The sequence below is a fragment of the Herpailurus yagouaroundi genome, unplaced genomic scaffold (genome assembly GCF_014898765.1).
Source record: "Herpailurus yagouaroundi ecotype Mexico unplaced genomic scaffold, PumYag 186, whole genome shotgun sequence".
In the NCBI taxonomy this organism is placed as follows: domain Eukaryota; kingdom Metazoa; phylum Chordata; class Mammalia; order Carnivora; family Felidae; genus Herpailurus; species Herpailurus yagouaroundi.
Genome location: NW_024412417.1, coordinates 48746092 through 48762223, shown reverse-complemented (window position 1 = coordinate 48762223; position 16132 = coordinate 48746092). Strand labels below are relative to the sequence as shown.

Here is a 16132-nt window from a genome sequence, read left to right as displayed (position 1 = left end):
GTGGGGACTGGCGGGGAAGAGCACGCTCACTTCAGGGTCGGGCTCGAGGACTCCCGGCAGAAGGGACAGTCAACAGAACAGCCCCTTCTAGAACGCGCTGTGCAGAACTTCTAGAACCCGGGCTTCGCCCAGCCTACACCAGCCTACACCACCACCTGGTGTCTCTCTCCTCTTGTCTTTGTCCGAAAGCCGCTCCTTCCTGGACCGCAGCCCTGGAGCCTTTCTTCTCCCAGGTAGAAGTGCGACTGTGAGCCTCTGGGCGGTGCCAACCTCCTAGCAGTCCAGCTGACCCTCTGTGCCTACCCCAGACCCCCAAGGGCCGGGTTGGCGACCTGCCCACCACCTCCGGCGGCAAGCGCTTCCAGCTCTGGGCCCTAGGACTGTTCTGCACCGAGCGCCACCTGGCCAAGCGCCTTAAGAACAACAGCTTCTACCCGTTCATCCAACAGCAGCCCAATGGTGCGCGCGGACCCGGAACCCGAGCAGGGCGGGTGCGGGAGCCGGGGGCCTAACGTCTGAACCTGGTGGCGTAAAATCCCGGGCGGGGTTGGCGGCGGAGGGGGGCGGGCATGGGGGCGGGGCCTGGAGTCGGAAGGGGCGGGGGCGGGGCCGAGCCCTGGGCTGGCGGCGATGCAGCTTGCTCGGGGCCGGCTGCTCCGGGCGGAGCTCCGGCGCCACCCCCGCCGGCTGCCAGCGGGGACCTGCTGTCTTCACGCACCGCCACCGCGCCGCCCCCAGTCTTCGTGCTTGAGTACTACCTGGACACGCTGTGGAAGGGGACACTGCTCTTCGTCGTCTGCCTCCTCCTCGTCAGCTTCGGCTTCGTGAGCCAGGTCTGAACTCCTGGGCCCGCCCCCACGGCCTTCCTCCCGGGGGGCTGGACTCACCTCTCGGTGCCCCGCCCCCGAAACCCCGGGCTGCTCAGGTCCCTGTGGCTGCCGCAGGTGCAGAAGCAGGAGACTTGGGGCTTCCCCGCGTGCGGCGTGGTCGTCGGCCTGTGGCTCATGATTTCGTCTTTGCCGCGGCGCCGCCTGGTGCTGAACCACACGCGTGGCACGTACCACTTCTCCGTCCAGGGCCGCACCGTGTGCCAGGGCCCCATGCACCTAGTCTACGTGCGCCTGGCGCTCAGCTCCGACGGTGAAGCCCGGCGCGGCCACGGACGGTGGGCGGGGGGAAGGGTGTGCAAGGGAAACAGCTCCGGGAGTGTGGCGGGGCTGGCGGGGCTGGCTAGACGGCCCACTGTCCCCCCGCCCCCGCCACGGTCCTCAGAGCCACACACACACACACACACACACACACACACGCGCGCGCGCGCGCACGCCCCTTCTTCCCTCCCTCATCCCCCCCCCCCCCCAGCTCTCTCCCCACCGGAGCTGCTATCCCCTAGAGCCTCTGGCTGAGCCGCTTGCCCCTCTCCAGCTTATGGAAGGTGCTTCTTCCAGTTGGTTCTATGCGGCCACAAGCTGGAGCCGCTGGTGCTGGTGCAGCTGTCGGAGCGCTACGAGGTGGGTCTTGCCCCAATCCACCCTGGGGCCCCTTCCCTCCTCGGTTCCACAGGAGGCCTGCCACTGCTTAGGGTCTTCAGATGGGGCCATTTCCCAGGCAGAGTGTGAATACCACGTGGTCCTTGGCCCAGACTTTAGTGCTGGCAGCTGGTGGAGAGGTGACAGGTCCTCTCGGTCCAGGTGAGAGCTCACCGCCACCCATTCCCACAGCAAATGGAATACTTGGGCCGTCACATTGCCCGGAAACTCAACATCAATTACTTTGACTGCCTGACCAAGTCGTACAGGCACGTGGTCCGTCACTGGCCGCTGGGGGCCACCTTCAGCCCCGGCATCGTGCAGCGCAAGACCGGCACTTATGGCCAACAGACCTTGCAGTCTGACCTGGACGTGTGATTCTGAAGGCAGGTGCCCCAGCGCTGCCCCTGCCCCTCAGGCGTACAGTCTCCCTTTCCCTGTGATTTCCCACCTTCACTGGACCTTAGTCTTCCCCTCAATAAAGCCACCTCTTGCTTCCAGGCAAGTGTTTCCTCGGGGGGGGGGGGGGGGGGGGGGGGGCACAGCGCGGGGGCCTCAGGGAGCAAACCTCGGAGTTTTGAGCTGGTTGAGGGGAACCGGAGGAGCAGGGTGAGTAATGAACAGCAGCGCCGCCAGGAATTTGGAGTCCTCACTGGACAAGCGTGGGCCCCACGGCCTCCCTTGAGCAGCAACACTCACCTGGTCCTGTCCGGGCTCGGGAGTGCAGAACAGTGAGCAGCGTGCAGGGGTCAGAATTTGACTGGTCAGCCTGACTCGGTGCCTGGTCCCGTCAGTAGTGGGATGGAGCACAGCTACAGGTCCAGCCTTGTGCCCAGGGTACAGCTTGGCAGACAGCCCCCAGAGTTGCTGCTTCAGTGCTCCTAGGGAGTAAGCTGTGGAGCCCTAGACCAGAGCTCAAGCCTGCCGTGCGGGGCAGGCCCGTGTGTCCCTGGAGCTTGCCCCCCACACCTGCTGGAATACCAGTCTCATATGCCCTAATCCAGTGGGTGTTCCCACGTCCTGGGCACTGGGAGCTGCTGCGGGCGCAGAGAGGGCAGTAGGCCATCGGGGACCCAGCAGAAGTGGCAGCTGGTGCTGTCCGCGTGGCTCTCTTGGTCAGCATGTCCCCTCAGCGCCATGCTGGTGACCCGAGTCTTTGGGCATCGTGTCAGTGAGTGTCACTGGAACCAGAACCTTCAGACCCCATGTAAACTGAAAATGCGGAGCCCCTTGTTAAAAAGTTACTGGGGCGCCTGGTGGCTCAGTTGGTTAAGCATCCGACTCTTGATTTTCAGCTCAGATCATGATCTCACAGTTCATGGGATTGAGCCCTGCGTTGGGCTCTGTGCTGGCAGCGCTGAGCCTGCTTGGGATTCTCTCTCTCCATCTGTCTGCCTCTTTTCTCGTTCTCTCTCTCTCTCAAAATAAATAAATAAGTTTTAAAAATGATTATTAAGAATTTCCAGAAGGAGACGCTAGAGTATCAAACCCAGTATGGGGGAGCCTGGCTGGCTAGTCAGTAGAGCATGTGACTCAGGTTCTCTGGGTTGTGAGTTCAAGCCCCACATTGGGGGTAGAGTTTGCTTAATTAAAACAAACAAAACGACAACAACAAAACCCAGTATGGGCTGGGATTGGGGCCCTGTGTGACTGCCCAGGTCACACATGCTATGAAGCTGGCCCTCCCTGGAACCATGGCTCAGAGCCACTCACTGACCAACTCCTGATCCTCAAGCTGGCCAAACCCAGTGGGGCACCAGCATCCCTGCCTGTCCCCAGCAGGGTCCAGGGACTGCTGGAATTGCTTTAGGCAGCCCCAGGGAGCAATTATTATTCATGGCGCAAATGCAGGGTCCTCTTGCCCCTCTGAAGAGGGTCTAAGTTGTCTGCCTACAGACAGACAGAGTGCCCTGCTTTTACCAGGGGGACAGACTGGAGAGGGTGGACAGAGCTCAGCAGTGATGGGGTTGGGACAGGTTGGGGGACAATGTTATGCGGGAAGGTGACAAGTGTAGGCCATGGGGCTAGGCTGACTGGGTGAGTGCCATGTGACTGAGCCAGACCTGGGGTGCCCAGGCTGCCTGTCAGTTTTGGATGGGTTAGAAGGGCATGCCAGTCCCTTGGGCTCTGGGAGGCTGCTCAGATCTCTCAGCCTTCAGGTTGCGGACTCAGTTTCATCTAGGAAGGCAAAGTTCCCTCCCTCCTGGAGCTGACGATCATAAGAGGCACATATATTGAGGAGCTAACTTCTATACTGCTGAAGTGGCTGGAGGTGGGGTGGTGTCCTCTAGCCGGGGTGGGGGGGGGGATGTCAGGGAAGACCTTTCCAAGGATGCAGCACTTGAGCTGATACAAGGAAGCGGTGGTCGTGTGGAGCTCTGGGGAAGGGGACAGGAAGTGTAAAGGTATCATGCAGGAACAAATTTCTTGGCTGGGCAGAAGATGAGAGGATTGGGAAAACATGGCAATTGTAAGCAGGCTCTCCCTGCCCATCCTGCACTAGGCATACGGTCCCACAGAATAAAGACTGCATTTCCTGCTCTCCATTGCAGATAGATATATGTGGTCTTGAGACTAATTCCTGGCCGATGCAATATAAGAATCAGTATGTATAATTTCCAACTAGTCCTTAAAGGGAGGGGTTTGGTATCTTTGCCATTTCCTTTTTTCTTATGGCCTGGAATGCACCCACAATGACTGGAGCTCAAGCAACCAACTTAGACCATGAGGTAGAATGCATGTGTTGAGGATAGCGATGCAACAAGATAGAATTGTGGAACTTGAAGACTGTGCAACTGTCCTGCCAACTCTGGATGGCTTATGTAGAACTCTATGCAAAAGAGAAAAACTTGGGGCACCTGGGGGGCTCCGTTGGTTAAGTGCCTGACTTCAGCTCAGGTCACGATCTCGCAGTTTGTGGGTTCAAGCCCCGCGTCGGGCTCTGTGCTGACGGCTCTGAGCCTGGAGCCTGCTTCGGCTTCTGTGTCTCCGTCTCTCTCTGCCCCTCCCCTGTTTGCACCCTCCCTCTCTCTCTCAAATAAACATGAAAAATATAGTAAGTAAAGGATGAGTATGGTTTTGTGTTTTTCTCCAGCAAAGTTTTGCTGCTTGGATGCAGGGGTGGAATAGGCAGTTAGCTTGGTCTAACAAGGGTTGGAGATTACTAAGGACAGTATTGTAGGAGTGTGGGGTCAAGGGAGCGGTTGTCATTTTGGGCCATGGGACCTGAGCTGGGCAGGCAGAAAGTGAGGACAGGAGTTGAGGGGCAAAGAACAAGGGTCTCAGTTCTCTATTGCCACATAACCAACCACCCTAAACTTAAGGGCTTAAAGCAGCAAATACTTTCTCATTGTTTTGCGGATTGGGTGGGCCCAGCCGGCTGGTTACCCCGCGTGTAGCTGGGGTGCTCGTGGCTGCATCAGCTGCAGCTCGGCTGGGGCCAGATGTCTAGGTTGACCCCCATCCTCCAGGGCCTCTTTCCAAGTGGTGCCTGATCATTCAGCAGACTATTTTGCTCCTGGTTTCCAAGAGAGAGAGTTGCAAGAGGACTAGCCCCAGTGCCCCACAATCCCATTAAATCTCTGCATGCATCACTCGTGCTAATATCCCAATGGCCAAGCCCAGAGAGTCAGTATGGAAGCGGTCTACCAAGTACATGAAAACCAGCTTTAATGGGGGTCATGATTGTAGGCAGTCCATGACAGCCCACCCTCCAAGGCCCCCCAGTATGTCACCTTGGCACCCAGTTCAGTCCTCAAGTCCGGGATCTTGCATCTAAGTCAGGTCCAGGTGCAAATGAGGGTTCCCAGGTGTCCTTCCGTGGGTTCAACCCAGCTGTGTGGATGCTCAGTGCAGAGACCTGTGAACTAAAAAGAAAAAAAGAAAAAAACAAGTTATCTCCCCTCCCCCCACCCCATGTACATCAATGAGACCGGCAGACTATCTTCAATAGACACTTCAATGAAAATATGGGGGAAGCCTTGGGTGTGGGCTGGGTTTAGTCACTTGCACCCAAAGAACAGAGTATGGAAGAGGAAAAACAATAACTTTAAAGTAGAAAAACCTGGCAGACACTGCCTTAAGCAAGCGATTAAGATTAACATCTTCAGTGATAAGTCATGTTGACATCATGTACTCTCTGTTCTGACACAAGGAGAAGACCACATCACCTCTGTGATCTCCTCCCCAAACCCTAAGCTCCAGACTAACTACAGGAGAACATCACACAAACCTCAGGTGAAGGACATTCTACAGAAGTGACCGTACTGTCAATCAAGGTCATGAAAAGGAAGGAAAGACCAAGAAATCCTCAGACCACAGGAGACTAAGGAGACTAAATGCAATGTGGTGCCTTGAATTGGTTGCTGCAACCAGTAAAATGTTAGCATATAAAAAAGGGGGAGGGACGCCTGGGTGGTTCAGGCGGTTGAGCGGCCAACTTCAGTTCGGGTCTTGATCTCGCAGTTAGTGGGTTCAAGCCCCGCATCGGGCTCTGTGTTGACAGCTCGGAACCCGGAGCCTGTTTCCGATTCTAGGTCTCCCTCTCCGTCTGCCCCTCCCCTGCTCGCTGTCTCTCAAAAATGAATAAATGTTAAAAAAAAATTAAACAAAACACAGCAAACTCCAAATAAAGCCTGGAGCTCCATCAATAGTAACATACTAGTGTTGGCTTCTTGGTTTGTGACAAACGTACCACAGAAATGTAAGATACTAACATTAGGTGAAGATGAGGGGAGAGTGTACAGGAAGTATCTGTATTATCTTTGCAACTTTTCTGTAAATCTAAATTTATTCTGAAGTAGAAAGTTTATTTCAATTTTTTTTCAAGACAAAACACTTTTATTTCTTTATATTAAACATAATTTATTGTCAAATTGGTTTCCATACAACACCCAGTGCTCATCCCAACATATTTAAAATTTTTAATGTTTATTCATTTTTGAGAGAGAGAGAGAGCACGAGTGATGGAGGGGCAGAGAGAGAGAGGGAGACACAGAATCCGAAGCAGCTCCAGGCTCCGAGCTGCCAGCACAGAGCCCGATGTGGGGCTCGAACCCACGAACCGTGAGATCACGACCTGAGCCGAAGTTGGACACTTAACTGACTGAGCCCCCCAGGCGCCCCTGAAGCACAAAGTTTATTTAAAAAACGGGAGGGGTGGGAAGTATGCAGCAATTATGGTCGGTAGAAATTCTGCAATGCAATTGAGCCCCCGTTGCTAGACATCTGCTCCAGGAGGAAGCCTTCCCTGACCAGGACCCATCTATGTTTTCCGCTAGTAACTTCCTGGTTGGTCGGTCTCAGAGGCCCCTGACTCTGCTCTCTCACTTCTTGGGTCTCTCCTGAGTCACCCTTTCTTTTCCATAGGAAATGGCCCGTGTTCTGACTTACTATCTGCACACAGAAATTTTGAACCCTAAAGGTGCTTTTTCATTTTGAACAATCTCTATCTCTTTTAGTCCAAGACAGTATGATTCCTTTAAAAACCCCCATGTAGGTTTTCTGTATATCAAATTATACCCCAGTACATTGAACAAGATGTACATTAAGACGTCTTTTGTAGGCAGACCTCATTTTACTTGGATTGCAAATCAGAGCGTTGCTGGGGTTTGTTTGTTTGTTTGTTTGTTTGTTTGTTTGTTTGTCTAAGTCATCTCTACACACAACATGGGGCTCCAATCATGGCCCAGAGATCAAGAGTCACACCTCTTCTGACTGAGCCAGTCGGAAGCCCAGAGTGCTGTTGACAGTGTCCTTGAGATCCTTAGAAGCCCTTTTCTTGAGCTGACGGGGTCTACAAGGTCCTGCTTTATGTCTCTCAGGGGTCTTAGGGCTTCACTTTGGGCTTCATCTATACATCGAGAACGCATTTCTGCGGTGGTGCTCTGGATCTGATCTTTGCTCAGAGGCCATTTCTCACTCTGAGTACCTTTTACAAGCTGGAGAGACTGGGAATGAAAAAATATTTTACTTTTCAATCCAGTAAGTCCTAAGTAGGAAATATTTTCTCTAAATTCTTCATGAAAACTAAACAGTTCCCTCTCCAGCTCATTCATCGCTTGTGATATCATTCATTGTGAAAATAAGCCAGCTGGCACCGCACTGGTTTCCTACGACTGCCGGGTCGATTAAAATAACAGCACTATATTTTCTCATGCTCCTGGAGACCAGAAGTCTGAAATCCAGGTGAAGGCAGGACTGGTTCCTGCCAGAGTCGCTGAGTGAGAATCTGTTCCAGGCCCCTCTTCCAGCTTCTCGTGGTGCTGGCGGTCCTTGGTGTCCCTCGGCTGATCTCCCTCTGCTTCTCATGATGGTCTTTTGTCTTGTGTGTGTGGTTTGTCTCCTTGTAAAGACACCGGTCCTGTTGAATTAAAGCTCCCCCCTACTCCAGTTATGACCTCCTCTTAACCAATTACATCTGTAATGACTTTAGTTCCAGATGGGTCACATCCCGAAATACTGGGGGCTAGGACTTCGACAGAGCTGTGTTTTCTTTTGGTCATTGTTTTGTTTGTTTGGTTTTGCAGGTGACACGATTCAACACGTGGCAGGCCTTCTCACCGTTTTCCTGGAAATCTCGCCCAGAACCAGTTCATTAAGTACATTTTCCATCTTCCATGTGGCGGTAGGCAGCCATCTCACTGATTTTTCTGCTAACATGGGTCCACACTCTATAGCCTCTGCTGACAGTCTCCTCAATCTGGGTGCCCCGGGAGCAGCCATGGCCTTCAGCTCAGTGGGACTGTAGCTGTGTCCCTGGCAGAGACACGCTCATCCTGTGGGACTGACCCCGGAGCTGTGGGGACAGAGAGCCCAAGCTCCCAGTGGTTCACTGGGCGGAGTGTGTGTGTGTGGGGGGGGGGAGCCACGTATGCTCTTGCCCCGTGGTTCCTGGACCCGTGTGGCCCGCTGACAGGGACAGGTGCGTCACACCCTAGTAGCGCAGCCCCTCCTGGACGTTTCTTCTGAAGAACACTGTAACCCACTACAGCTCTTTTGGGGTTTAGTGCTTGCCCGCCTTTCCATGCCCACAACATGTGTTGGGATGGGTTAAGCTACGGCTTTCATTCGAGCCACAGGCTCTGGGGTGGGAAGTGGAGACCGACCCTAAGGGCGTCTCCGAGGTCTGAAGAGGGCATGGTCCCTGTACATCTTCAAGGAGAGGAAGCCCCTCTGCAGGCCCAGATCAGGGGGTCTGGGAATCCAAGATGTCCAGCTGTCCGCATCCCACGTGTCAGGCTGTCCTTCATCCCCAACCAGGACGTGGTCCCGGCACAGCTTTTGCCGAAAGTTTAGCCTTCCTTGAAACAACGCTCTCGATCCCTGGCAACATTCTTTATTTGGAAATCTGCTTTGTCCAGTATGAACACAGTACCCTGCTTTCTTTAGCGCTTATGTGGGGTAACTTTCCCACCCTGATTTTAACTTGTCTTTGTACTCACCACCGGCTTGTTGTTGGCGGCATATAACCGGGCCCTGCTGTTTCTGAGCCAGCGCACGGCCTCTGCCTTGTAGTCGGGCGCTCCCGTCATTTCCAGGTAACGGGACGACTGACACGGCTGCTTCGGACCCACCGTCTCGCCGTGTGCCTTCCTTCTCCGCCTTCTTCTGGATTTGTTCAGAATTTTGTATGATTTCTTTTCCTTGTTATCACCTGCCACTGTCGTGCTGTTTTCATTTCCTTACTCCTTACAGATACATCTTTACCTCCTCACAGTCCACGTTCCAGTGACTTTGCCACTTCACTTAGGCTGTAAGAACTCTGCCTCCTGTCCTCCCATTTCCCCGCCAAACACTATCCTATCCAGGTACACATTTTACTTCCATACATGTTATAAATTTCACATACATTGTTAATTCTATTTAATCATTTGCTTATCTTTTAAATAAAAAGAAACAAATTTTTTAAAATTTTTTTATATTTATTTCTGAGACAGAGACAGAGCATGAGAAGGGGAGGGACAGAGAGAGAGGGAGACACAGAATCAGAAGCAGGTCCAGGCTCTGAGCTGTCATCACAGGGCCCCACGCGAGGCTCGAACTCACAAACCGTGAGATCATGACCTGAGCCGAAGTCGGTCGCTCAACCGACTGAGCCACCCAGGCGCCCCGAAACAAATTTTTTTTTAAGTTTTATTTATTTACGTAATCCCTACACCCAACGTGGGGCTCAAACTCATGGCCCCAAGATCAAGACTTGCCACTAAGCCAGCCAGGCACCCCAGAAACGAAGTTCTTACATTTACCTAGTTACAATTTCCATACTTTTCATTTCCTTGTGGAGATCTAGATTTTCATCTGGTGTCACTTTCTTCTGTCTGTCAGACTCTCTTTAGGATTTCTTGTAGTGTGGGTCAGCTGGTGATGAATTCTTACAGCTTTTGGGTGTCTGAAAAGTCTATTTAATCTGTGTTTTTGAAAGATATTCTCATTGGGTATAGAAGTCTAGGTTGACAATGTTTTTCTTCCAGCACTTTGTTTTACTTAAAAAAAATTTTTTTTTAGTGTTTACTTATTTTTGAGAGGAGGGGGGTAGGGGCAGAGAGAGAGGGAGACACAGAATCCGAAGCAGGCCCCAGGCTCTGAGCTGTCAGCACAGAGCCCGATGCAGGGCTCAAATTCAAGAACTGTGAGATCATAACCTGAGCTGAAGTCAGACACTCAACCGACTGAGCCACCCAGGCACCCGAATGTTTACTTATTTTTGAGAGGAGGGGGGTAGGGGCAGAGAGAGAAGGAGACAGAATCTGATTCAGGCTCCAGGCTCTGAGCTGTCAACGCAGAGCCCGATGCAGGACTCAAACTCACAAACCCTGAGATCATGACCTGAGCCCGAGTCAGATGCTCAACTGACTGAGCCACCCCGGTGCCCCTCTTCTATCTTTAAAGGAAGGTGCCCCTTTAAAGATGTTGCCCCACAGTCTGCTAGGTTAGGTCTTGCTTTATTTCCATGGGAAATCTGTCATCGTTATTTTTGCTCCTTTGTACATAGCATGTGTTGATTTCTGCCCTCGCCCCTGACTGGCTGCTTTTAATAGTTCCTTTTATCCTTTGATGATGATGTGCCTTCGTGCGGTGCTCTTCCTGTAACGTATGCTTAGGGTTTGTTGACCTTCTTGGGTTTGTCACTTTATAATTTTCATCAAATCTGGAAACGTTTTGACCATTTCTACGTTTTTTTCCCCCAATCCCTCTTCCCTCCCGGGATCCCGTCACATGCATATTAAGCCTTGCGAAGTAAGTAACGCCACAGCCCGCTAATGTCCTGCTCTGCCTCTTTCTGTTCAGCCTTTTCTTCCTCTGTGTTCTAGAGAAAATGTGGAAAGTGTGCAACCCCAGGGGGAGGTCAGGGAGGTGGGGGCAGGAAGGTCCACACGGGAGTAAGAACTACAAAGTTGTCAGGTGACCCCTGGCCGAGCTTCCAAGGAACACAGCCTGCTCACTGCTACCAGAGTGTTCCCCCCGGTCGCCCTCTCTTGCCTGCACTTCCTTCCCTCTCAAGCTTCCTTTACAAGTCCCCCAAAGAACTGTCCCGGAGAGAGACGGAAGTGTCCTGTGTCTCGATAGGGGCACTGGTTAAAAGAGCACTTGTATTTGTTAAAACGGATGGAACCTCCACACGTAAGGCATTTTACTGAAACTCGATCTCGGGCTGGCAATGAGGCCAGAGGGTCTGACCAGTTCAGGCAGTTGGACCCCTTGGAACAAAGTAGGACCTGGGCCACTTGGGCCTCTCTGATGGCCCTAAACGCAGGCAGCTGAGGGGACATCCTTTCTGAAGCAAGAAGGGGGCAGTGCCCTGTCACATCTGGTGCCCCCAGCCGGGACTGGGTCAGCTCAGGGCTGGGGCAGAGGCTCCCTCACACAACTCCTGTGTCACTTTGTGCTCTCATGTCATTGTTTACTTGCCAAGAGAAAAGTGGCATTTTGTGATATGACATCTGAGATTTGGGGGAGGGAAAGGGGGCAGAAAAGAATCCAGACTGGCTGTGAGCCGGTCTTGGGTGATGGTGGTGACGGCCACATGTGTCATTATCTGACTTTCTGCACTATTATGTACATCTGATATTTTCTATAATAAAAACATTTTTAAAAACCCTGAAATTTGTATCTTGTTTAATTTGCATGTTTTTTCTGGTAAGGTCTCTTATTTATTGTGTAGTAAATCGCCTGTTAACCCCTTGAGGGTGTCAGCATCTTTGTTCTGTAGAATTCATTTATAGCAACTATTCTAGAATCAGAATATTAACTCCTTGTTATACAAATACTGTACTTCCTGCACTTTGATGTTTGATCTTTGTTTCTCCTTGTGTTTTCCAAGTAGACAATTTTAGTTGCCTTGTGGTCTCACCTCTCCCTTGTAGCTCCAAAGCTCCTGTCCCAGCGGGGACCTGCTCTGCCTCACGCCCTCGTCCTCACCTAGTACACATCACCTGTTCTGGAATCCAGTCAGGCACCAGCAACCCCTCCCACCAATGACCTCAGCCCTGTGTCTGGGCCTTCGCTCTCCCTTGGGAGTCCCAGGTCCCCTCCACCCTGCTCCCTTCCCGCCGGCCTTCTCTCCCCACCTCAGCCACCCCCCCCCCGCCCCATTTCTCGTTGTGGCCTGCAGCCCCCTCCCCCCTCCTCTCCACAACAGTCCCAGCCGACGTGAGCCATCAGCTGTGCCTACTGCCCACACCGGCCCCTGCTGTGGGCATCGCCCCACCGCCGCGCCGGGCCTGAATTCCTGGTGGTCTCAATATTCCCGTGACCATGTTCAACGCCCTGCCCCTCAGTCTCGACCTCTTCTTCCTGCCAAAGGCCTCGCCCTCTGCCCCAATTACGCCCTCGACCCTGTCGCCACCAGTAACCGTCCCCTGACCCCCACTCTGGCATTTCGGCTCAACACCCCCTTTTCGGGCCAGCACCTGCCCCAGCTCAGTCCCGCTGACCCCAGCACTCCAGAGCCCCCACGTCCTCACTCCGTTTGGATGCCACAATCACTGCCACCTCTCCCTTGCACACCCCCTTGGCTCAGATGCCCCTTTCAGAAGCTCACTTGGCAAAAGCCCAAACCTGGATAAATCCAACTGTTTTGCTTACTACCCCCCGCCCCGGGCTTCCTGCTGTTCCTCAAAGATCTGCGACCCCATCTCCTCTGGAGCAGAGGCCAAAGCACACACTGTCTCCCGGGGCCTGGTCTCTGAGCCTTCCTGCTCTCACTCTCCAAGCTATGGTCTACTCATCCTTCTGGTTAGCATCTGCGTCCTGGGCTGGACCCCAGGCTCTAGGAGCAGGTGGAGAGTGGACGCTCCGAGCTGCGAGTCTCACCCCACGGATAGGAAACCGGGGGTTGAGCCACAATGAGCAGGTCAGGGACAGCCCACTATGCACACAGGATCTGAACTAGCTTCCAGGTAAACAAAACACCACTCCCCCACCCTACAGGAGAGAAGGCTGAGGAAGGGGGTTTGGGTGCCAAGGAGGCAGACCAAAAGAGGCTCCTAACCAGGGTGGGATCTTGGCAGCCAGGGAGAGGGATTCCGAAGGAGGAATGGACCCTGTAGGCTAGGCTAGACTGGACTGGAGCTCAACTAGAGTGCAGGCAGGTGAGACAGTGGCCACAGGGCCCACGAATGAGCACACACAGGGCCCCTGGCTCTGCTGGAGGGTGGGGTGCTGGGAACATAACACTGCGAGTCTCTCCTTTGGCCACATGGGGCCTGCACAGTGCTGGAGGTGGCACACCCAGAAGCAGAGTGAGGCAGGGCATAAAACCAATACCACATCCCCCCACCCCAGATGGGTAAGAGGCTAGAGGTCAGAGGGAACAGAGTCTCCGAGGACCAGAGACTCTGTGGGGACAGGGTGGAGAGACCAAGCACGCTGGGTGCTAAGGCCCTGAGGGTCAGAGTATCCCTCAACTGGCTGGGTCTTCTGGGAGCCAAAGCAGCCTTGTTGGACCCTGTCCTCTCCTGCAACAAAGTCCCCTCCCCACCTCCCCCACTCCGCCTCCAACCCTCAGTGGGAGATTCAGGGTGGCCTCCAGTGGTCTCCTCCAGGAGAGCTGAAACTTTCCACAGGCATGAGAATCACCATCTCTCCCAGCTGGACCCCAGGACTGGGGCGCGGCGACCTTGGGGATGTCGGCAGGGGAGGGAGGGGTGCTGGAAAGGAGGTGGAGCGAGGAGGCCCAAGTAATTGAGCCCGGGCCGCATGTGCGTTCTGCACGCTGGCCACTGCGGACTGATGGCCAAGGCCCGGGCCCACCTGCCCCTCCCCGCCAGGCGCCCCGAGGGGCTGCGGACTCCACCCAAACGAGAGCGATCAAGGGCTGCCCGAATAGTCCCCTCGGGAGCACGCGGCCGTGGGACACATGTGTCCGTGCTCTGACGCCCTGTCCGTCAAGAGGGTTTGGAGCCCAAGGGGCGGGGAAATTGACAGAGAGGCGGGGACTCGGACAGCGAGCCAGGGGATGGAGGGACAGAGAAGTTGGATGGAGGGATAGAAAAATGACGAAAGAGGTGAAGGGGGGAGGCACAGAAGACGTGGACAGGACAGGTGGCTGAGCGGAAGAATGACGGAAGGGGTCGGGGAAATGCAAGCACAAGGCTGGGGCACAGGGCGACCGGGACCGGCGGAGGGGACAGGGGTGTAGTCAGAAGGAGTTAGGGAGCGGGTCGTCCGGGAGGAGACGGCAGAGGGGGGCCGGAGGGGGGGGGGGACGGGGCTGGTGAAGGGACTGCGCCGGGCACGTTCCGCCGGCGCCCGGAGGGTTTGCCCGGTAATTAGGCCTCGGTCCAGATGGGCCCCCAGTTCCGCAATCAAAATGCTAATTGGCCCCGCGCCTCCGGCTGCGCCTCGGCCGGGCCCCCCCTGGGAGCGAGCGGGGACGACAGTCTCGACCGAGGCGGGGGGGGGGGGTCCCCGTCCCCGCCCCCACTTCGGGCCTCGCCGGCTGCGGCTCCGCGATAAGGGGGCGGCGGCGCCCGGTCCCCGCCCCTCGGGGACTCCTGCCACGCAAGATGAATATCCAGCCGCGGCCGCGGCCGCTGCCACAAAGCGGCCCTGGAGTCTCCGCCGCGCCCCCCGATGCGGGGCCAGCTCGCTCACACCCTCGCTCGCGTGTCTCCGGAGCCGAGGCGCGGGCGGAAGCGGGGCGCAGGCAGACGGCTGCGTGGCTCCCGGCGCCGCACTCCCCGCACGCGCCCGCACGCACGCTCCCGGTGCGGCCCTCCCGCCGCGCGCTCCCGGCCGGTGTCCGCGGTCCCGCCGAGCCGCCCTGCACAAGGTCACTGCGTGCAGCGACGGGTGCGCGCGCGCCCCCACCTTGCACGCGCTCCCGGCTCGGCCGCGCCCGGACACTCCCCGGAGCCGCCCCCGCGACCTTGGTACTCAGTGACAGCAGGCCGCGCGGAGGCGCGCTCCGAAAGAGCGTGGACACCCGAACCACCCGGCGCAGGCGAGGGAGGGGACAATGGCAGCGCCGGGCTCTAATTGAGGACATATGTCCCCGCGCGCGGCCATTGTGCGGCCTGGAGCCCCCGACACCCCCGCTCCCGGCCATTGGCGGCTGGGCCTGACGTCATGGGGGCTGCAAACTCGGGGCGGGCGGCCGCGGGAAGGGTTATCCGCCTGGTTGCGGAGCCGCCGGGGGGAGCTGCGGCCGCGCGGAAGGGTGTAAAACCACCAATGAAGTCGCATTTCCAGAGCAAGGGCATGGCAGCCCCTCTCCCCCTTCACAGCCCGCTCGCTGCGTCGCCGCTGCACTCGACATCCACCCCTTGGGAAAGAGGCGAGGCCTCTCCAGCGGGCACGGGGTCAGCCCGGGTGACCGAGTGGCAGGGAGACACTGCGGCACGGGGCGCGCGCTGCGCTTCCACACTGCGCTTTCGCTGCCTCAGCATTCGCTCCTTCGCCTCACGCCTCCCCCTCTCGCCCCCGAAGATCCCTAGCCTCCATACCCGAAAGCTAGGCAGGCTGGACCAGACTGGGATCCGCCCTGCGTTCCTCCCCCAAAAGATCCCCCCCGGTCCGGGGCGCAGGACTCCCAGGCCTGTTTCTGCCTCTCCCCCCACGCACGACAATGCCGCAGACCGCTGGGCCTCTATTCCCGAAGCTGCCTGGGGGAAATCCACACACGCGGGGGCCGCGGCATCCCCAAGACCCCTCCCAGGAGACCCTGGACGGGCCCGGCCCTGCGCAGCCATTTCCGCCGGCCTCCCCTCCCTCCCCTCCCTCCCCCTCCCTCAGCTTCTGGGCTTTAAAAGCCGGAGGCTGGGCCCGGCCGCAGGCAGAGGCGGCCGCGGGCGCAGGAGGCCGGGCCCTGGAGCTGTCCGAGCGCCGAGCCCCGCCCCCGGAGCCCCCGTCCCTCCCTCTCTCCTTCCCTCGGCCCGCCTTCCCTGCGCACCCCTCCCCCCGAGGACCCCCGCCCCCCGCTCGCCGCCGCCGCCGCCGCCGCCGCCGCTCGCTCGGGCTGCAGAACAATAAAGCAAGCCTCCCAGAGACCCCCGCCGAGGACCCCCGCCTGGAGGCAGAGCCCCCGCGGCCCGCCCCTCGCCGCCCGAGGCGGCTGAGCGCGCCCGGTCGCTGGCCGAGGTGCTGGCCGGGCCGGCGCTGGCCGC

At 56.5% G+C, this 16132-nt stretch overlaps 1 protein-coding gene across 8 annotated transcripts in view; it reads left to right on the top strand.

Annotated features, from left to right (window-relative positions):
* CATSPERQ (catsper channel auxiliary subunit theta) overlaps positions 1-2026 on the top strand; it is a 2415-nt gene extending 389 nt beyond the window's left edge. Inside the window, exons 2-7 of one of the 8 annotated variants that reach the window (XM_040494761.1) lie at positions 190-233; positions 309-459; positions 739-833; positions 945-1140; positions 1423-1508; positions 1719-2026. In XM_040494761.1, the coding sequence (XP_040350695.1) occupies positions 190-233; positions 309-459; positions 739-833; positions 945-1140; positions 1423-1508; positions 1719-1904 (758 nt within the window). In that variant the 3' untranslated portion in view covers positions 1905-2026. Of the gene's footprint in view, positions 1-189; positions 234-308; positions 460-738; positions 834-944; positions 1166-1422 lie in introns of all 8 variants that reach the window. The other 7 variants (XM_040494767.1, XM_040494765.1, XM_040494764.1 and 4 more) reach the window with 7 other exon arrangements.
* The last annotated feature ends 14106 nt before the right edge of the window (positions 2027-16132 follow it).